The 22,062-nt window shown below is 39.5% G+C and overlaps 1 protein-coding gene across 1 annotated transcript in view; it reads right to left on the reverse strand.

Annotated features, from left to right (window-relative positions):
• Positions 1–6,932: 6,932 nt before the first annotated feature.
• Frk (fyn related Src family tyrosine kinase) overlaps positions 6,933–22,062 on the reverse strand; it is a 110,544-nt gene continuing 95,414 nt past the window's right edge. Inside the window, exons 6-8 of the mRNA XM_075945529.1 lie at positions 12,270–12,455; positions 10,014–10,175; positions 6,933–9,633 (exon numbers count right to left, since the gene is read on the reverse strand). Coding sequence (XP_075801644.1) covers positions 9,470–9,633; positions 10,014–10,175; positions 12,270–12,455 — 512 coding nt within the window. The 3' untranslated portion in view covers positions 6,933–9,469. The remainder of the gene's footprint in view (positions 9,634–10,013; positions 10,176–12,269; positions 12,456–22,062) is intronic.

Here is a 22,062-nt window from a genome sequence, read left to right on the forward strand (position 1 = left end):
ATTGTGTGTCATGCTTAGGTTCTCCCTCCACAAACTAATAGATCATGAGCAACTATTATCCAAAGAAAGATCATTATACTTGAAAAAAAATAGGAAAACAGAAGTAAAAACCTTGTCTTAGGAGTTTTAAAACAGGCTCTTGAAACATGGCTTTCATTCCTTGAATCCACTCAACCCAATCCCAACACAAAAGACTGAAGATTCCAAGGACACAAGGAAAAAGTGAGTTGAAGGGACTCAGGGGTTGTCAGGATCCTGTTCTGAGAAGTAAGAAGGGCAAAGGTGAAGCTCTTGTGACTGGGACAGGGATTGCCTAGTCAGTCCTAACTTGGGTCCATTCTCTCCTGAGGGAACATTTCAGTACAGGGGTACCATTTTCACCGAGAAGAAGCAGCAGGGGAAGAATATTTCAAAAGGCTTCCTCACAACAGGAATATTGTAGAGGAGAACCACTCTGGGTTGTGTAACATTTAGAGAGAGGGCTCAGTTCTATGCCATCATCCTTAGAAAGATCTATCATTAAATGGGGAAGACCCAAAGTCAAGATTTCTTCCAGTGGGAGGTAGATATCTAAGCAGGTGGCCAATGGTCAGAGGAATAAACACCAATGCCACAGGACTTGCTCCTCCACAGCTTTAAGATACCACAAACACTTAGGGCTTATGGGAGAATCCAAAACCAATGAGTATTTCTTTAAAAGTGCTGCTGGAACACGGGTTTGAAGCAGACAGGATGTTATGCAGAAATGGGCCCTCCAGAGCCTACACATCCAGGCTCCAGGACTACAGGAGCAGCTTCATCTCATCGAGCACTCATAAAAAACTTCCATCTCCATGTTTTCTTTGTGGTTTAAGAAAGACACCTGGTTTCATGCTTCAAGAACACATACAACAGAAAGTAGGAACAATGTTATCTTTCTGCCCCCTCTGGAGGTCTTCCAAAAAGAGACCCAAATGTTCTCTTGTATTTCTTTATCTATATCTATCTATAAAAGATATTTAAGATGCAATGCTCTCATCCTCCATCCCTTTCTTCTACTCTCTGTCCCAGTTTACCTAGATCTTAGCTGTTTCTTCTTCCTGGAATCTTCCATGCATGTCTCTCTTAGGGTCCTCCTTTTTATGTAGCTTCTTTGGAGTTGTGTATTGTAGCCTGGTTATTCTTTTCTGTGCATCTAATATCCATTGATTAGTGAGTACAAGCCATGTTTGTTTTTCTGGGTCTGGGTTGCCCTACTCAGAATGATTTTTTTCCTAATTCTGTTCATTTGCCTACAAATTTCATGATGGTACTGTTTTTTTAGAGCTCCATTATGTAAATGTACCACATTTTCTTAATCCATGCTTTAGTTGAGGGGCATCTAGGTTGTTTTTAGGTTCTGGCTATTACAAATAATGCTACTCTGAACATAATTGAACAAATGTCCTTGTAGTATGGTTAAGCATCCCTTGGGTATATGCCCAATATATACCAATAGTGGTATTGCTAGGTTTGAAGTAGGTTGATTACCAATTTTCTGATAAATTACCATACTGGTTTCCAGAGTAGCTGTTTGCACTCCCAGCAGCAGTGGAGGAGTGTTCCCCTTACTCTACATCCTCTCCAGCATAAGCTGTCGTCAGTGTTTTTATCTTAGTCATTCCATCAGGTGTAAAATGGTGTCTCAGCCTCATTTTGATTTGCATTTACATGAAGGTTCAAGATGGCCGAGTTGGGGAAGGGATGGAGAGGGAGAGAAATAAAAGAGATTTCTTGACAGATGGGGCCATTACGGGGCTCCGGGTGCTAGGAAAATTCCCAGGAATCTCCAAGGATTATCCCAGTTAAGTCTCTTAGCCATAGTGGACAGGGCACCTGAACTGGCCTTCTCCTGCAATCAGATTAGTGACTGCTCTAATTATCATCATAGAACTTACATCCAGTAACTGGTGGAAGCAGATGTAGTGACCCACAGCCAAGTCCTGGGCTGAGCTCCTAGAGTTCAGTTAAACAGAGGGAGGAGGGATTACATAAGCAAGGGACATCAAAATCATGATGGGGAAAAACCACAGAGACAGCTGTTCCGAGCCAGTGGGAGCTCATGGACTCCAAACTGACAGCTGGGGAAACTGCATGAAAACAAACCAGGTCCTCTGAATATTGGTGACAGTTATTTAGCTTAATCTGTTTGGGGGGACCCTGGGAGTAAGACCAGGACTTATCCCCAGTGCATGAATTGGTTTTTTGGAACCCATTCCTTATGGTGGAACACCTTGCTCAGCCTTGATGCTGTGGGGAGGAGCTTGACCCTGCCTCAACTTGGTATGCCGGACTTGGTTGACCCCCTCCAAAGGAGGCTTTACCCCCTCTGAGGAGGAGATAGGGGTGCAATGGATGGGGACCAGGAGAAGGTGAGGGAGGGGGAAATGGGGTTGGTATGTAAAATGAAAAAATAAATAAATAAAAACACAGATCAAGTGATTATTAACATAAAAAATGCAATGTTTCTGCAGTTAATATTTGGTTAAATGAGGTGGGTGGGGAAATGGGTACTGCACTGCCACTTACAGATCACAATTTAATTCTCAGAGGGAAAATCAGAGACAAGTTGTGAATATTGGTTTTTGTGAGCTGAGAATCGCATATCCCATTCTAATTTCATAGCAGATTGCAAACTGAAAGAAAGCAGGGACAATGTCATTGCTGTTCAGTTTGACCTAAACCCGTAGCCAATTGTCTGCTATTCACAGGCAATCAATAAACACTTATTGAGTGAATGACAAAATTATTAATGAAAAAGCAATGGATGATAGGGGTCAGAGAGATGCTCAATCTCCAGCATCCATGTAAAAGCCTGGGTACTCTTAACAGGAATAGAAACCCCAGACACGGAGAGGCAAAGACTGTGGCTTGCTGGCAAATCAGTTTTACCAAAAGAGTAACCTCCAAATTCCCTGTTTCACAAAATAAGAGAGTGACAGAGGAAGACACCATGGTCTACTTCTGGCCTCCACAAGTGCACATACAGGCCAACTCTCCCATCCCCCACATACAGCACACACACCGACACAGGCATGTGCACGCACACGCACGTGCACGCACTCCACACACACACACACACACACATGCAATGGATGAGGATGGCATTGCACCAATTGGCATCACTTGAAGTTTACTAAATGCTTTTGTGTATTGTGACAGTCTCTTGTGTTGCTCACTATGTGTTGCTGAAGCCCATTTCTGGACACACAGTGGGACTGCAAAGCCAGCTTTTCTTCTATGAGGAATACAACCAATGAACTGAGCAGAGATTGGTATATTATCTTCTAACCCCAAGGTCTACTGCTGGTGTGTGGCACACCAAAGCCCTCATTCCTATCACCAGAGCAACTGGCCACAGGGGTGGTGGCTTCCCCGTCAGTCAGGCTCTGTACCCTGAAGTGTGCATTTGGCAAAGACAGCATCACATATCCTGGATTACTGGGCTTTCTTGCCACACTATAAACTCTTTTTTAACGCAGTCAACTGAGAACTCATTTTATTTGCCATCAAACATGTAAGTTTGTGTGGGAGACCCACAGCTAACTTATTTCTGAAGCGCTCAAGACAGTGTTTAAAGGTCGAGTTCAGAATTAGCGATGTGGTATGACTCCCACATTAAACAAATCCAGTGTAAACAAAGAACAGGCAGGGTAAAAAATACTTCTTAGACAATAGCTTAAAATTAACTGGAAATTATCTTTAAATGGTTGCATTGGAATCAATTTAAGGATAACATTATAAGAACAGTACAATTAAAGGGGTCTCTTTTATCTTTTCATTACATATACAATTATATGCAAAACTAATAAATAATTACTTATTAAAAGTACTAAAAGGTACTGTTAGAGATATGAATGTTTTAAAAGACAAAAAGCTCTCTTTTCTATTTTTAAATTACTAATCTGGCCAACCAGTGGTGGTACATACCTTTAATCCCAGCACTCAGGAGGCAGAGGCAGGAGAGGCTCTGTGAGTTCGAGGCCAGCCTGGTCTACAAGAGCTAGTTCCAGGACAGGCTCCAGCTGTACTTATTTCACAGTTTCCCAATCTATAAATAAGAATATATTTTTCAAGGTGATAAAAAACTATGAATATGGTTTTATTCTTAAACGTTATGCTTTATAAATTTTGTACTTTATAAAATTTAAATGTAACAGACAGTGCAATATAAAGTCTGTATTTTAATATCTGAGGAATTCTTTTAATATAATATTTTGCTTCTTCAAAACAGAATAATTTGCGCCGCTTTTAGTCATTTTTCCCATAACATGCAGTTCTGGGAGTATATGAGGTGAAGTCACTGTACAGTAATACATTTAATGAAGCACAAAAGGCACCTCTGAGTTGGTTTCCTTTTCTGGAAAAGCTGATTATTTTCCATGAGAATAAAAGAGATTTTATATTAAAATTTGCTGCCTTAGCTCACTAATGATAAATTAACCACTCAGGTAAAAGAAGTAACTAGAAATAACTAGGTGCTTCTTTTCTTGCACCTACATAGAAAATATCATCTGACTAAACACTGTAAGTAAATTTGTTAAGGGCTCACAGATTCAGGGTTTACATGCATTGTTCTTTTAAATGCAAATTAAGTAAATTAACCGGCTCACGTGACATTGCCATACAAGCAAATATCATACTTTGACCATGACCACCTTCCTCTCTGTCTTCTTTCATCTTTTTCTCTCCATCTTTTCTTGTTCAGACTCCCCCGCCTCTTTTCTACTTTATTTTTGTCTTTTATTGTTGTTTGCTTTGTTTTATTTTGGCTCTCATCATAACCTGGACTGTCCTGGGATTGGCCTTGAACTCACAGTGCTATATTTGCCTACCTTCCTGCTTCCTACTTATAATAGTCTCTCTTTTATGATCAGGTCGTTTTGCTGAGCCTCTATATATGAAAGAGGACACGCTATTATTGTCTTTCTGTGCCTGGCATGTGTTATCTTAACACCGTGTCATCCAACTCCATCCAGTTTCCTGTAAATGATGCAATTTCACTCTTATTTATGGCTAAATGACATATCCTATTTTCGCTCTCTATTTCTAGATGAGTAATTTGAGATATCAAGCAGCACTCTTCAAAGAGAAGAAAAGAGAGTATGGGTTTGGTGATGCATGTATATAATTACAGTACTCCGGAGGCAGAGGCAGGATGATTCTAAGCCTAAACTACAGCAAAAACTATGTGAGAAACCCTATCACAATAGAAAGAAAGAAAGAAAGAAAGAAAGAAAGAAAGAAAGAAAGAAAGAAAGAAAGAAAGAAAGAAAGGAAGAAAGGAAGGAAGGAAGGAAGAAAGATACATACATACATACACACATACATACATACATACATGGAAGAATAAATAAAATGCAATATAACATTCAGAAAGAGTTTAGTGGTCATCCTAGGCGGTGAAGGATAGTGCTACCGACATCAAAACATTGCTAGGGTCAAGGGTTTAAAATACTTATAGGTATTCTCCACCAAAGTTTCTGGCTTTGTTTTTCTATAATACAGCCAAAGTTTCCAGTGGTGTCAGGAAATAGAAAAGCAAATAAAGAACCAACCATTTCCAGATGAGTCCACTGGCCTACTAAGCATTCTCAGTATATATTCTCATGTATACAAAGCCCATTCATTTTAACAGTGATGAGAGATGCTGATGCAATTGAGTAAGGAATTAATTCATTGCCATTCCAGTTCATAGACAATGCACCTCTTCAAAGAACCCTAAAAAGTCACCAATTACCTACCAGCAATGTGATTTGCCTAAATACTATACATCCAACTCTATCAAGAAAAATCTGATTTGGGGGTTCAACGTGTGCTAACATGGAGCAACACCTGGCTTCTGCCCCCTCTCTGAAACTGTAGCTGGGTCACAGGAAGGCTTCCAAGGAATTGTTATCTTTTTGTTGTTGTTGTTTGTTTTTTTGTTTTTGTTTTTGTTTTTCGAGACAGGGTTTCTCTGTAGCTTTGGAGCCTGTCCTGGAACTAGCTCTTGTAGACCAGGCTGGCCTTGAACTCACAGAGATCCTCCTGCCTCTGCCTCCCGAGTGCTGGGATTAAAAGCATGCGCCACCACTGCCCGGCGAGGAATTGTTATCTTTAGACAGAAGAATCAAGAGTTAGTGTTTCCCATGATACCCCAGATCATGTTACTATCACAACGAAACATGTATATAGCATCTGTGAGTGAAGTGTTATCTCCCTCTAAGCTTTTCCATTGCTGTCCTTCCGGGCTACCCATTCAAATAGCCTGGTTGTACATTTCTGATCACTGTGGATTTGACTTTGTGTGATGACAAAATATTCAGCTCTGTGCAACAACTAGCACTCTACTCCGTGCCTCTTTGACCCTGAGTCATTTAACCTATTTCCTTCCTTATGTTCTTAAAAGGAGGCTTTAATGGAATTTTGAATTTTCCTATCACAAAACTTCTTAAGGTTTTTATCAAAAATGATTTGAAATGCCACATAAAATGATGTACTCACATCCCTCACTACCACCTCCAAATAACTGGATTGCATAAATAAAACATTACATGAAAAGTGCTTGGCTACAATTTATGGGAAGTAGCTTCAACAAGAGCTGGCTCATTGTGGAAAACTGAACCTATCTTTTTCCTTATCCTTTATTCTATACAGGGAGTGAAATTTATGTCAGTTTTAAAAAAATCTATTACTGTTTCTCATAACTGAATCCATTATTTTTCTCCATGATCCATCAGGGTAAAGACAGAAATAATAGATTGCTTTGACAGAACCTTGAACATAAATGTCCCCAAGAATCCAACACGGCGAGTTTAACAAGTTTCACATGGTATTAAAACAGGAAAAAATAGCCACTTTGTTTCAAAACCGGATCTTACTACAAATTTATTATTATTATTATTAGCTACCACAAAAAAGTACATAGCATTTGAGTTTGCACAATAAAATGGGAATATTTCCATTCATATATATATACCTTCCTAATATATATTCCCAAATGGAATCTGTCCTGAAGAAATTAAGTCAGAAAAAATAGAAAATAGTCCTTTTATTATTATCTTTTTAACCAACTAGTTGTTGAAAATCTTCTCTTTGCTTGGATTAGACTAGATAACTGGAAGTGAATAATTGAAGTTAATTCATTCCATCCTCTATCATCTGATTAAAATATTAACTCTTAATTCTCTGAGTGCTTATACAGTTTTTAGCTCAACGTGATGCAGATTAAAGTCTTCAGAAATGCTTGTGATGTACATAGATTAATTCCAACAGTTAATGCCTCTTAAATGGTTTTGTTAATGGACATCTATCCATCCACTAATCTCTAACTTTATTTGAATAAACAGCTTGTCTTGAAGAAGATCATATCCCAGCTTCAGTGCAGAACTTCTTCTAAGCCATTCAACACTCAGCACTCACAGTAACTGTACTGTTTGTTGTTCAGACTTGGACATAGGACTTATACTTGCCATCAGCTTCCTCCCCTCAAAAGATAAGAATATTTTTATGGTAATATTTTTATGGATAATGCCTAAAAGTGAAGCCACGTTTCTCTTGTTGGCTAAAGTAGAACAAGGAGCCTAAGTGACTACCAATGGGAATCTGTGACCACAGGAACACAGACCACAGACAATGCTTGTGATAGACTGGAAAGTTTGATAGGGTTTGAGTCTTATGTGGCGTGATGACTAGCCACACTTGGCAACTGGATACAACCCAGATCACCTGGTAAGAGAAGCTCAATGATGTGTTGTCTATATTGGACTGGCCTGTGGACATGTCTGTAGAGAATTGCCTTCGTTAAGTTAATTGATCTGGAAATATCCAGCCCATTGTATGACACACTATTCCCTAGGCAAAGGGTCCCAAAGATTTTAAGAATATAGAAATTGAGCTGAGCACAAGCAAGCAAATGAGCAAGCCACATATGCATGTACTTATTTCTCTCTCCTCTGAGCTGTGGATATGATGTAACCAACTACTTCAAACTCTTGTCATTGTGACTTTCTGCAGTGATCAACTGACCTGAAAGACAAAAACACTTCCTTCTCTAAGTTGCTTTTTGTGAGGACTTTTACCATGGCAACATCAAAATGCTTATGGTTAGTCCCTGGTAACTTGCCCTCTAGTTTCTCGTTTAAAAAAAAAAAAAAAGATTTTTCTTTTTTTTAATTGCCAGCAGATTTTTGTGACTATCAAGATATTCTCTTCTCTCTTAAAGAAGGATAAAAGGTAAACTTGATATACCCTGTTTCCTTTTGGGAAATTCATTCAGTGCTGTGCATTAGAATGTCTGGAAATAAATAAATCTGACGTTGACATCACTTTAGGCAGAATATCTGATACACTAAGAAAACAGAGACGTTCTTACCAAGGTTAGAAAAAAAAATTAAGAAACTAAAAAACTTCCTGTCTCTACAGACAAAAAGTATAAACAATTCAGACATTATCCCAAGACTCAAGAGCTGAAGCAGGACATAACCTGCTGTGTAGCCAATTTAAAACTAGCCTGTGCACCAAAGGAACTTGTTATTCTTACTGAAAACGTGGCAACAATCTTCCAGCTCTCCTCTGGCTTTCCTAAGCCACATAAGTATCTATTTCTCAGACCAGGTGGTCAACATGGTGGCTCCCTTATATTCCCAAACATAAGCATTCATCAGCTCTGCAACCTGATTCCTGACACTAAACAATTAAAGCTAATGCAGACGATTCTCTGATGACACATACTGAGGTATAGAAAAAACGCCATCATTTCCTTCTACAAAATGAAAAAGATTTTAATTCTTTTTCTCAACAGCTGCTTCATTTTCTTATGTGGAGGAAAAATATGTGCAATTACTTCAAGTACAATCAAGTCATTTAACATGGCTTTGCCATCATTGTAGTTACAGGATATTTTAAAAGAAAAGGGGGAAAAAATCTCAAAGCACAGGTCCTGCTGTGTGGCAGAGCAATCAAATTCCTTCATAATAACAGCCTGATGGGATTCAACAATTTGAGGAATAATGAATAACTCGTCTAATCAGTAAACAGGAAAATGCTACAACAGCTACTGAGTAAAATCTATCATCTGTTGATTCTCTTGATCGGCATTTCCAACAATAAATAGAAATGTGAGTAGTTCTTTAAAGGAAAAATAACTTCATTTCGTGCATTTAGTTGTACCAGCAGTGAGAAAATGACATATCATCTTAGACTGTCCTGCAGTGTGCCCTAGTCAATAAAATACAGAGATAATCTTTTTTAATGTATAATACACGGCTGAGCTCACCCTATCACCTGAATAGGTCAAAATGAACTGATTTCACAGTTGGTTTATAAGATTGTATTTCTGGAGAGATGATTCTGATTTTTTTCACATCTTCATTATATTTATTCTTTTTCTTTGGTGTTCATTCTATGAAGTTATAAATCATAATTATGAAATTATATTTGTATCTGAATATGAAGAATCAATTTCAATTTAGTCTTCAAGTTGCCTGTACAGGGTCTCAAATGTTGGCCGCTGCTTAGGATCTGCATCCCAGCACTTCAGCATGATGCTGTAGAAGTTCTTTGGACAGTTAAGTGGTTTTGGCAGTCTGTAGTTTTGACTCAACATCTGAATTACTTGAGCACCTGTCATACCTAAGAAACATATAAAAGAACAAACAAATGGGCAATCAGAGACTTCAATTTATAGACACTAAACTCTGGGATACAAAGCAAATGCTTTTCCTTAATAGAGCCATGAGATCTACCATCCACTTCCCAAGGTGTAGACATTAAACTAAAACCCGCAGAAAGTAATGTCTATAAGGCTGCAATTCAAGAGCAAAGGAGAAGAAAGCAATAAACCACCTCATTAATGCAAATTATCGCCATCAAATTTTATCTCTCGAGCTCCTACAGGCACATGGTATGGTCAGCCTCATAACTCTCCCCTCTAAGTCTGGGCAAAGCAGTTAAAGTCACATCTAAGCAAGTGACCTGCAGCGGAAAGGCCCACTTCTGAATTAATCACTTACCACTGTAAGGCGTTTTGCCATAAGTAATGATTTCATAGAGAAGGATTCCAAAAGACCACACATCAGACTTAATGCTGAATTTATTAGTACGGATGGCTTCAGGTGCAGTCCACTTCACTGGCAGCTTTATTTCGTGTTTAGATTCATAGATGTCTTCATTATCTACCTGTTAATGCATCAAGGATTCAAGCCAAGTTAACAATTTGTTGTGCTGCCCTCGTTTATTTATAACCTGTTTCACATGAAAATTTACAGAGAAATATTCAATCTGAGCTTAGATAAATTTCTATTACATTATAAAATATTATGAACTGGATATATAAAATTAGAAGAGTCAGTGAGACATCATTAGCAAGATGTTTCTTGAGAACTTACAGAGTGCCTATAATAGCCATGGGGGAGCATCAATCAATTGCATGCAGGAGAATTGTGGTGATTTGGATTTACATCAATCCTTTACAAATTTAAAAGGAGGAGGAGGAAGGGGAAGAAGAAAGAAGAAGAAAGGAGAATGAGGAGAAGAAGAAAAAGATGAAAGAATGCCTAATTTCTTTTGCTGCTGGTACTGAAGAGCTCCTAAGGCTAGAGAGATGGCTCAGCAGTTAAAAGCATTGTTGCTCTTGAAGAGAACCCAGGTTTGGTTCCCAGCATCTATATGGTAGCTCACAAATATCTATAACTCCAGCTCTAGAGGATCTGGGGCATTCTGGCTTCTGTGGGTACTGCACCCATGCATACGAGGCACAGACATACACACAGGCAAAAATATGCATATACATTAAATCATTTAAACCAATTGCTAATACCAAAAAGCAGTATCTAAATAATTTAAATTAGTTTAACAACATAGTGTGTTTCTAACTAATTTCTAGAAAAAAAAGGTGATATGAAAAGAAAATCTTTACCTGTTGTGTTTCATTTCTACATTCGTATTTTTCGTGAATGATTTGGAAATCTAAAGTCCAAATGTAAATGCTTCCTATGGTGGCATTTTATTGTTGTCTTTGGATCAATATTACACAATGGGATGAGTATGGGGAAATGATACCCCAGCAGTTCAGCTTTGGAAAGAGGATCAGTGGGCAAACTAGTTTCTGGGCAAGCATGATCCCCAGCACCCTCATAAAAACCAGGTGATGTGGTGCATGCCTGTAACCCCTGTACTGAGGGTGAGGAAGCAGGTGGGTCCTGGGAACTGGGTAGCCAGTCAGTCTAGCCAAAATGATAGCTACACGTTCCATGAGAGACCCTACAGCAAAACATAAGGTAAAGACCAGTTGATCTCAATAGGTTTGGAGAGAAAGGAGAGAGACACGGGGGGGGGGGGTAGAAGAAGGAAGAGGAGGAAGAAAAAGAGGAGAAGGGGGAGGAGGAGGGAGGGAGGGAAAGAGGAGACAGAGACAGACAGAAAGAACTTGGAGCATGAAATGGAGTGGTAGAGTAGGTAGAAGATGGAAGATCGGGGACAGTTTGGGGGAGGAGATCAATATGATCAAGATATGTTGCATGAAATCCTCAAAGAAGTAATAAAAACATTTTAATAACTTGGAGAAATGACTAAAGAAGAGATCTCAGTGTAAACTTGTAAACTTCTGGCCTCCACATGTACTCATGCACACAAGAGAACAAGTAGACACACATATATAAAACAATCACATGCTCATATACATACATATATACATGAACATACAAAGTTTCTGATTGCTGCAGAATCATGGCAGCATGGCCTCGATGTATTGTCAAATGAGCAAAGGTAGATACAGTCTACTGCTTTCTGTGAGAGATGTGTGAGAGGAAGCAGGTGCTGCTGGTAGCATATAAAAAAATAGGCCATAAATTCAACCACAAACTTAATTACATATTTATTAATCTACCTGATCATTGTTTTTCCTTCATTGCCCCACCCTTTTTGAAGAAATAGAAACAGAAAAAATATACTGTCTGTAAGGTCCTGGAGTGCTTGCCTTTATCAATGGACCGTAAATGAACAACATGGCTATGCTTATTTGTTTTGTATATGTGGCTTTGTTACTCTTGGTACAGTTATTGCTTTGAAATAGGAGTCTCACTGAAATTCAAAGTCTAACCTTGAACCTAAACTCCTCTGGCCTCCCCCTCTTGAGTGTTGGGATTCCAAGTGTTTGATACCACACTGAGCTGAGAAATATAGTATTAAATAATAATCATGAACTTAATGTTTTATTAACCTGTTTGGTATTTAACATACTCTAAGAATAAATGAAAACAAAAGTAAACCTACTTTAAAAACTCTTGCAAGTCCAAAATCTGCTACTTTGTAGATATTATGTTCACCAACAAGAACATTTCTTGCAGCCAGATCCCTGTGGATGTAGTTTTGGGATTCCAGATAGGCCATTCCGGAGGCCACCTGTGCCGCCATGTCTACCTGTTGAGGCAGATGGATTTTTGACCCGCCGTCATCTAAACAAGAGGAAAATGAGAGATTATCTTGTAAAGCATTGAACTACCAAAGTGAATCCTGAGAATCCTGATACATCAATCATTTGTGATACAACACCAATCTACCAGGAAAACATCATCCCAACACAGGTGCCAGTTTGTGTGTTTTTAGAATCACACATTGCTGACTTGCTTTTTCATGGAAACTGTCATTTGGGGACTTCTGTCTTGGACTGCCCACAGGGCAGGGAACCCTGACTGCTCTTCGGACTGGAGAGGGAGTGAGAGGGGAGTGGGACATGGGGAGTGGGGGGAGGAGGAAGGAAAAAGGGAGGTGGGGAAGAGGCGGACTGGATTTTAGATCACCAGTACTTAAACTAAAAGTTCTGGTTATAGTTGCAAAAGTTGCAGATGCCTGTAATCTAAATTCTGGCAGGGGCAGGGAGGACAGAAAGACCCCAGATGTTGTTGGCTCACAGTGAGTAAGCTCCAGACTCAGTGACTCTGTCTCAAATAATAAAGTGGAGAGTTATTGAGGAAAGCGCTCAATATTGACCTCTGACCTATACACACACAAGATAGATAGATGATAGATAGATGGTAGATAGATAGATAGATAGATAGATAGATAGATAGATAGATAGATGATAGATGGATAGAGTGTATATATGTATATATGCATATACACTGAATTTTATAAACAGGAAAACACACTGCATAGTTTATATCATACTCATGAAATAGCAACAATCTGACTAAACCAAAGAAAAGTTTTCATTCTTTCACCATATTTTTTTTTTTAAAATTAGATCCCTGGTAAAAGTTAAGGGTTTATCACTTCTAAAATGTATACATCGCATTCACACCTACATGCATAATGCATTTTTAATTTCCTTTTATAGCCTGCTATTCTCAGATATGTTATACATCTCTCCAGATACAGACATACCTTAAATGGACAGAAAGCCACCTACTGCTCATTTTACATAACTAAGTACAGAAATTTACATAGTGGAATAGGCTTGCTCGTTAGTAAAAGTGTCCAGTGCTAGCTTTGGAAACTGAAATTTTCTAAGTCATCCTCAGGCTAAGCAACCACACTGTTGGTGAGTACCTGCAGACATCTAGAAAACTGGGGTTATTTCACAAAAAGGCATACTCCTGATCTCCTTGCTTTCCTAAGTCATATAGTTGTCTGGATTTGTGGTCATTAGGTTTAGGCATAAGCTCCAACTTCAGAGAGAGCTATAGCACAGGAGATAGGGAGACCAATATAACACCAGGGTAGCAGATGTGATGTCAGGGTTACTCTTCGTATTGCATTGTAAGATTGAGCAATATGATTAACATGCCTGTACTTTGGTGTCTCCAACGTATCTACTGTTAAAATAGAATTTCAAAGGAATTAATATATGTAAAGGACTTTGCACACTGTCAGGTACTTAAAAAGAGCCCAATAGATCCTAGATGTTAATATTATCATTGCACCTGTGCGAAAGTGAAGCAATTTTAATTGCCCAGTGATATATGTGAATTACCCTTGTGAAGTTGGCTGAAAGAAGATAAGCCTGTGGGCCAGGGTTGCAGCTAAACTTATAAATGTAATGGTCGTGTTAATGAGTCTGTTAGGTTCCTAGGAAGAAACACTTTTCATGAGAACATCAACACTGAGAGTCAGCAGGGAAAATTAAACCTTCAAGAAAAGTGGGAAGGGTCAACCAGAAACAAGAAAGATAGGAGTGTTGTAACAAGTCAAAGGCCTTAAGAGAAAACTACCATCGTAGTCAGATGGGATAAATTTAATCTTAGTTAGATTAGATAAATCTTAGTTAGATTAGATAAATCTTCAGTTCTAACTCTTAAATCTCCCTCAACTCTGAAGCTACAGGGATAAATTTCATAATGTAAAGTCACACAAAGAGAAAAGTCGAAGTCCTCATGTCACTTCTTAGAGAAAGACACCTAAAGAGCAATTTATCCATATGAAAAATAGTTAATTTTGTATGCAAAGTTACAAAAGCTTTAAATTGTACGTTATAGTCTCTAACATCAATTGCGCAGTTGAAAACAGAATGTTATCATGAAGATTAAATAAAGCTCAGCATGGACAAAGCATCACGTTCTGATGGCCACAGCAGCCTACCTTTTGATATCAATAAGGAACTAAAGGTATAGGGAATAGGAGATGCTGATGACTAGCCAACGGCTCCCACTGACTCTTGCTTCCTAGGCATCATCCCCTTCCCTCGGGCTGGGCTGGGACCAAGTTACACATTTAACTGATGCAATATGGAAAAACTGAAGGCACAAAATTTCCAAGTAGTCACAAAGGGCTGTGGCTCTGTCGCAAGGATGCTCCCTTGCTTTCTCACTTGCCCACACTACTGTAACAAGCTGCCAGGTTATGAGCTGTCCTGTATGATAAAGAGAACAGGACAGCCTCTCACCCAAACCCAGCAAGGAACTGATTTCCTCAACAGCTCAGGATAAGCCAGCTCCTGCCAGCAAGATGAGCTGGTTTGGAAATAGATGCCTCCCTGTTAGGAGTTTGAGATGATTTGGGCAAATGCTGACACCTTTGCCATGATTCCTAAGCTCTGAAACCCAGGGAGCTACAACTGTCTTCGTTAGCATCATTATTGCTAGGACAAAAAATCATGATCAAAAGCAACTTGTGAGAGGAAAGGGTTTATTTCACCCACAGTTCCCTATAAGATTTCATCATCAAAAGCAGAGAGGGGAGGAACTCACACAGGGCAGGAACCTGGAGGCAGGAGCTGATGCAGAGATCACTGAGGGGAGCTGATTACTGGCTTGCTCCTCATGGCTTACTCAGTCTGCTTTCCTATAGAACTCAAGCCCACAAGCCCAGGGATGGCACCTCCTACAATGGGCAAGGCCCTCCCCTATCAAACATGAATTAAGAAAATACCCTATAGGCTGGCCTTCAGCCGGATCTTATGGAGGCATTTTCTCAATGAGGCTCCCTCCTCTCACATGACTTTTGCTTGTGTCAGGTTGACATAAAATTAGCCAGCACACTGCCTACAGCAAGTGGCATAATGAATGTTTGCAAGGTAACAACAGACAACTAATACAGGCTGGGGAAAAATATCAATGCTATCCATGATATTAAAGCAGAAGCCGTGACCCCAGACGGTCACTTTAAATGGGTTGCTAACCTTCTCGGGCCCCTTTCTTTAATTGTTAACTAAGAATATTTGCCTCATAAGATATTTTTAAAAATAAGCTAAGTTCATGCTTGTAATAATTTGGATAAACACCTGACACAGAAAGCCGTACATCTTTTTTTTTTTAAAGAAATCATGTACATGTCCTCCCCTGTTATTACCTCAGGCATCTGGTTTTCAGAAAATCACCTAATTGTGTGCACAGACCAAACACAAACTGCTGCTTCCTGTCATGTTTACTTCACAGGGCTTTCGACTACTCTAGGAACAGGCTGTAGAGGAGACACTCTAATCCAGGCGTGTTTGAGGCTGAACTGCTATGATCCCAGAAGCTGTTCTGTGCTGCTTGCCTAAACATGCCTTGCCTGTGCCTCTAAACACACAAGAGCAGAGGAGGATGGAGATGCTCCAGGCTCCTGAGGAGCAACAGTTAAAGTGCTCCTGTTTGACTGAGCAGGGCACTGATGAAAATAATACACCCGCAGCTTCGGTCCACTTTGGCAAACAGTGCATGAAAACCACCAACCACGCATAGGAACCCAACTTATAAAAAAAGAAAATGTTTGCTACTCCTTAAGGGGTACATAGATGTCTGATATTGCTAGGATTTTTGTAAATATTTATTGAGAAAAAAGGAAGCTCAAGATACTAAATCAAATAATGATATTTCTTTCCCTCTAGTTTCAGAAAGATGTTATTAGTGAACTATGTATGTAAGTCCACATATTTCACTGTATTGCCTGAATTGCCTGAAATATCCAGTTTTCTTAAGTGCTTTTTATTAAAGGGCCAATAAATCAGTCATTAAATATTTATTCTGCTCCCAAATGTCACATTATTCAGTTTATGACTGTGCATAGTTGTTTTTCACGACTCACAAAAGCTGTGGCCGAACATTGGAAAGAACACCCCAGCTCACACTGATCCTTTTTGTCACATAAAGTGTCTAGTTTCAGTCTATAAGAAACCTGCGTAACTCAGAATATACTCAAAATATAACTTCAGTAGTAAGCAATATAAAGCTAATATCCATCATAGCTTCTTTTACTCACAGCCTGTATAAATGCCCATGTTTGTTTAAGTTTCTGTTACTGGGTAGAGTGAAAGCAAGAGGTCGCTTTTTTCCCTTATCAATAGAGCAACTCAGCTGCTCATACTTGAAACCAGAAATCCGCCTCCCCATCTTCTTTTTTTTTAATTTTTTTATTGATAAAAGGAGAATAAAAAAATACAAATTTCCACCTCCTTCCAGCCTCCCATTTCCCTCCCCCTCCTCCCACTCTTCTCCCCCTCCTCCCACCCCTCTCCCCTTCTCCCCACTCCTCTCCCCCTCCCTCTCCAGTCCAAAGAGCAGTCAGGGTTCTCTGCCCTGTGGTAAGTCCTAGGTCCTCCCCCCTCCGTCCATGTCTAGGAAGGTGAACATCTAAACTGGCTAGGCACCCACCAAGCCAGCACATTAAGTAGGATCAAAACCCCGTGCCATTGTCCTTGGCGTCTCATCAGCCCCCATTGTTCGCCATGTTCAGAGAGTCCAGTTTTATCCCATGCTTTTTCGGTAACAGTCCAGCTGGCCTTGGTGAGCTCCCAGTAGATCAGCTCCACTGTCTCAGTGGGTGAGTGCACCCCTCGTGGTCCCGACTTCTTTGCTCATGTTCTCCCTCCTTCTGCTCCTCATTGGGACCTTGGGAGCTCAGTCCATTGCTCCAGTGTGGGTCTCTGTCTCTATCTCCATCCATCACCAGATGAAGGTTCTATGATGATATGCAAGATATTCGTCAGTATTGCTCTAGGAAAGGGTCATTTCAGGTTCCCTATCCTCGGCTGCCCAAGGAACTAACTGGGGACCTCAGCTTGGGCACCTGGGAGCCCCTCTAGGGTCAAGTCTCTTGCCCACCCTAAAGTGGCTCCCTTAACTAAGAATTGTGGTTCCGTGCTCCCCTATCCAACCTTCCTTTATCCCGATCCTCCTGTTTCCCCAAGTCCCCCCCTCCTTCCTTTCTACCTTTTCTCTCTCCATCTCACCTTACCCCCATCCCACCCCACCCCCAAGATCCCAATTTTCTCCCCGGCAATTTTGTCTACTTCCCTTAGCCAAGAGGATAACTATATGTTTTTCCTTGGGTTCACCTTCTTACTTAGCTTCTTTAGGTTCACCTATTGAAGACTCCGTGACCCCTATTTATGGCTAGAAACCAATTATGAGTGAGTACATCCCATGTTGATCTTTTTTGGTCTGGGATACCTCACTCAGGATAGTGTTTTCTATTTCCATCCATTTGTATGCAAAATTCGAGAAGTCATTGTTTTTTACCGCAGCGTAGTACTCTAGTGTGTATATATTCCATACTTTCTTCATCCATTCTTCCATTGAAGGGCATCTAGGTTGTTTCCAGGTTCTGGCTATTACAAATAATACTGCTATGAACATAGTTGAACAAATGCTTTTGTCGTATGATAGAGCATCTCTTGGGTATATTCCCAAGAGTGGTATTGCTGGGTCCACGGGTAGGTTGATCCCGAATTTCCTGAGAAACCGAAACACTGACTTCCACAGTGGTTGCACAAGATTGCATTCCCACCAGCAATGGATGAGGGTACCCCTTCCTCCACAGCCTCTCCAGCAAAAGCTATTCTTGGTGTTTTTGACTTTAGCCATTCTGACAGGTGTAAGATGATATCTCAAAGTTGTTTTGATTTGCATTTCCCTGATTGCTAAGGAAATTGAGCACGACCTTAAGTGTCTTTTGGCCATTTGAACTTCTTCTGTTGAGAATTCTCTGTTCAGTTCAGTGCCCCATTTTATAATTGGGTTAATTAGCATTTTAAAGTCTAGTTTCTTGAGTTCTCTACATATTTTGGAGATCAGACATTTGTCTGTTGCGGGGTTGGTGAAGATCTTCTCCCAGTCAGTAGGTTGCCTTTGTGTCTTAGTGACAGTGTCCTTTGCTTTACAGAAGCTTCTCAGTTTCAGTAGGTCCCATTTATTCAATGTTGCCCTTAATGTCTGTGCTTCTGGGGTTATACCTAAGAAGCGATCACCTGTGCCCATCTGTTGTAGGGTATTTCCCACTTTCTCTTCTATCAGGTTCAGTGTTTTCGGGCTGATATTGAGGTCTTTAATCCATTTGGACTTGAGTTTTGTGCACGGTGATAGATATGGGTCTATTTTCATTCTTCTACAGGTTGACATCCAGTTGTGCCAGCACCATTTGTTGAAGATGCTTTCTTTCTTCCATTGTATACTTTTAGCTCCTTTATCGAAAATCAGGTGTTCATAGGTTTGTGGGAAAAATCCGGGTCTTCTATACGATTCCATTGGTCTACTTCTCTGTTTTTATGCCAGTACCACCCTGTTTTCAGAGTTTGAAGTCAGGGATGGTAATGCCTCCAGAAGATCCTTTATTGTATAGGATTGTTTTGGCTATCCTGGGTTTTTTGTTTTTCCATATAAAGTTGATTATTGTCCTCTCCAGATCTGTGAAGAATTTTGATGGGATCTTGATGGGGATTGCATTGAATCTATAAATTGCCTTTGGTAGAATTGCCATTTTTACTGTGTTGATCCTCCCAATCCAAGAGCAAGTAATGTCCATCCATTTTTTGGTATCCTCTTCAATTTCTTTCTTCAATGCCTTAAAGTTATTGTCAAATAGATCTTTCACTTCCTTGGTTAGATTTACCCCAAGATATTTTATGCTGTTTGTGGCTATCGTGAATGGAGAAGCTTCTCTAATTTCCCTCTCTGCTTCCATATCCTTTGTGTATAAGAGGGCGACTGATTTTTTGGAGTTGATCTTGTATCCTGCCACATTACTAAAGCTGTTTATCAGCTGTAAAAGTTCTTTGGTGGAATTTTGGGGGTCGCTTATGTACACTATCATATCATCTGCAAATAACGAAAGTTTAACTTTTTCCTTTCCAATTCGAATCCCCTTGATCCCATTATGTTGTCTTATTGCTATTGCTAGAACTTCAAACACTATATTGAAGAGGTATGGCGAAAGTGGACAGCCTTGTCGTGTTCCTGAGTTAAGCGAGATGGCTTTGAGTTTCTCTCCGTTTAATTTGATGTTAGCTGTCGTCTTGCTGTATATAGCTTTTATTATATTTAGGTATGACCCTTGTATCCCTAATCTCTCCAAGACTTTTAACATAAATGGATGTTGAATTTTGTCAAATGCTTTTTCAGCATCTAATGAAATGATCATATGGTTTTTTTCTTTCAGTTTATTTATATGCTGCATTACATTGATAGATTTTCGTATGTTGAACCAGCCCTGCATCTCAGGAATGAAGCCTACTTGATCATAATGGATAATTTTTTGGATGTGTTCTTGGATTCGGTTTGCCAGTATTTTGTTGAGGATTTTTGCGTCGATATTCATGAGTGAGATTGGCCTGTGTTTCTCTTTCCTGGTTGAGTCTTTGTGTGGTTTTGGTATCAGAGTAACTGTAGCTTCATAAAAGGAATTTGGTAATGACCCTTCTGTTTCTATATTGTGGAATACATTGAGGAGTATAGGTATTAGGTCTTCTTGGAAGTTCTGGTAGAATTCTGCATTGAAACCATCTGGCCCTGGGCTTTTTTTGGTAGGGAGGTTTTTGATAACAACTTCTAATTCTTCGCGACTGACAGGTCTGTTTAGATTGCTCACCTGGTCCTGGTTTAATTTTGGTATATGGTATTTATCTAAAAAAGTGTCCATTTCTTTTACATTTTCCAGTTTTGTGGCATACAGGCTTTTGTAGTAAGATCTAATGACTCTCTGAATTTCCTCTGTGTTTGTGGTTATGTCCCCCTTTTCATTTCTGATCTTATTAATTTGCAAATTTTCTCTCTGCTGTTTGACTAGTTTGGATAGGGGTTTGTCAATCTTGTTGATTTTCTCCAGGAACCAGCTTTTTGATTCATTGATTCTTTGGATTGTTTTCTGTGTTTCTATTTTGTTGATTTCCACCCTGAGTTTGATTATTTCCAGTCTTCTACTCCTCCTAGGTGAGTCTGCTTCTTTTTTTTCTAGAGCTTTCAGGTGGGCTGTTAAGTCTCCAATATGTGCTTTCTCTGTTTTCTTTAAGTGGGCACTTAGTGCTATGAACTTTCCTCTTAGGACTGGTTTCATAGTGTCCCATAAGTTCGAGTATGTTGTTTCTTTATTTTCATTGAATTCAAGGAAGACTTTAATTTCTTTCATTTCTTCCTTGATCCAGGTGTGGTTCAGTAGTTGACTGTTCAGTTTCCATGAGTTTGTAGGCTTTCTGGGGGTAGCATTGTTGTTGAATTCTAACTTTAATCCATGGTGATCTGATAAGACACAGGTGGTTAGTAATATTTTTTTGTAACTGTGTAAGTTAGCTTTGTTACCGAGTATGTGGTCAATTTTTGAGAAGGTTCCATGAGCTGCAGAGAAGAAGGTATATTCTTTCCTCTTTGGGTGGAATAATCTATAGATGTCTGTTAAGTCCATTTGCTTCATTACCTCCATTAATTCTCTAATTTCTCTGTTAGGTTTCTGTCTGATTGACCTGTCCATTGGTGAGAGAGGAGTGTTGAAGTCTCCTACTATTAGTGTGTGTGGTTTGATGGCAGCCTTGAATTTTAGCAATGTTTCTTTTACGTACGTGGGTGCTTTTATATTAGGGGCATAGATATTCAGGATTGAGACTTCATCCTGATGAATTGTTCCTGTTATGAGTATAAAATGTCCCTCTCCATCTCTTCTGATTGATTTAATTTTGAAGTCAACTTTGTTAGAAATTAGTATGGCCACGCCTGCTTGTTTCTTAGGTCCATTTGCTTGATAAGCCTTTTCCCAGCCCTTTACTCTTAGTAGGTGCCTGTCTTTGTGGTTGAGGTGTGTTTCTTGTAGACAGCAGAATGTTGGATCCTGTTTTCGTATCCAATCTCTTAGCCTGTGCCTTTTTATAGGTGAGTTGAGCCCATTGACATTAAGTGATATTAATGACCAGTGGTTCTTAACTCCGGTCACTTTTTTAGTAGTAGGGTTTGTGTGTTTCCCTTCTTTGAGTTGCGCTGGTGAAGGGTCTCTAGATATCTGAGTTATTGTGGTCATTGTTGGACTCCTTGGTTAGTGATTTTCCTTCTATTATTTTCTGTAAGGCTGGATTTGTGGCTACGTATTGCTTAAATTTGTTTTTATCCTGGAAAATTTCGTTTTCTCCATTTATAGTGAACGAAAGCTTGGCTGGATATAGTAGTCTGGGCTTGCATCCATGGTCTCTTAGTTTTTGCAGTACATCTATCCAGGACCTTCTGGCTTTCATGGTTTCCATAGAGAAGTCAGGTGTAAGTCTGATAGGTTTACCTTTATAAGTAACTTGGCCTTTTTCCTTTGCGGCTCTTAATATTTTTTCTTTATTCTGTATATTTTGTGTTTTGATTATTATATGGCGAGGGGATGTTTGTTTTTTTTTTTTTT

The sequence above is a fragment of the Microtus pennsylvanicus genome, chromosome 1, assembly GCF_037038515.1.
Source record: "Microtus pennsylvanicus isolate mMicPen1 chromosome 1, mMicPen1.hap1, whole genome shotgun sequence".
In the NCBI taxonomy this organism is placed as follows: domain Eukaryota; kingdom Metazoa; phylum Chordata; class Mammalia; order Rodentia; family Cricetidae; genus Microtus; species Microtus pennsylvanicus.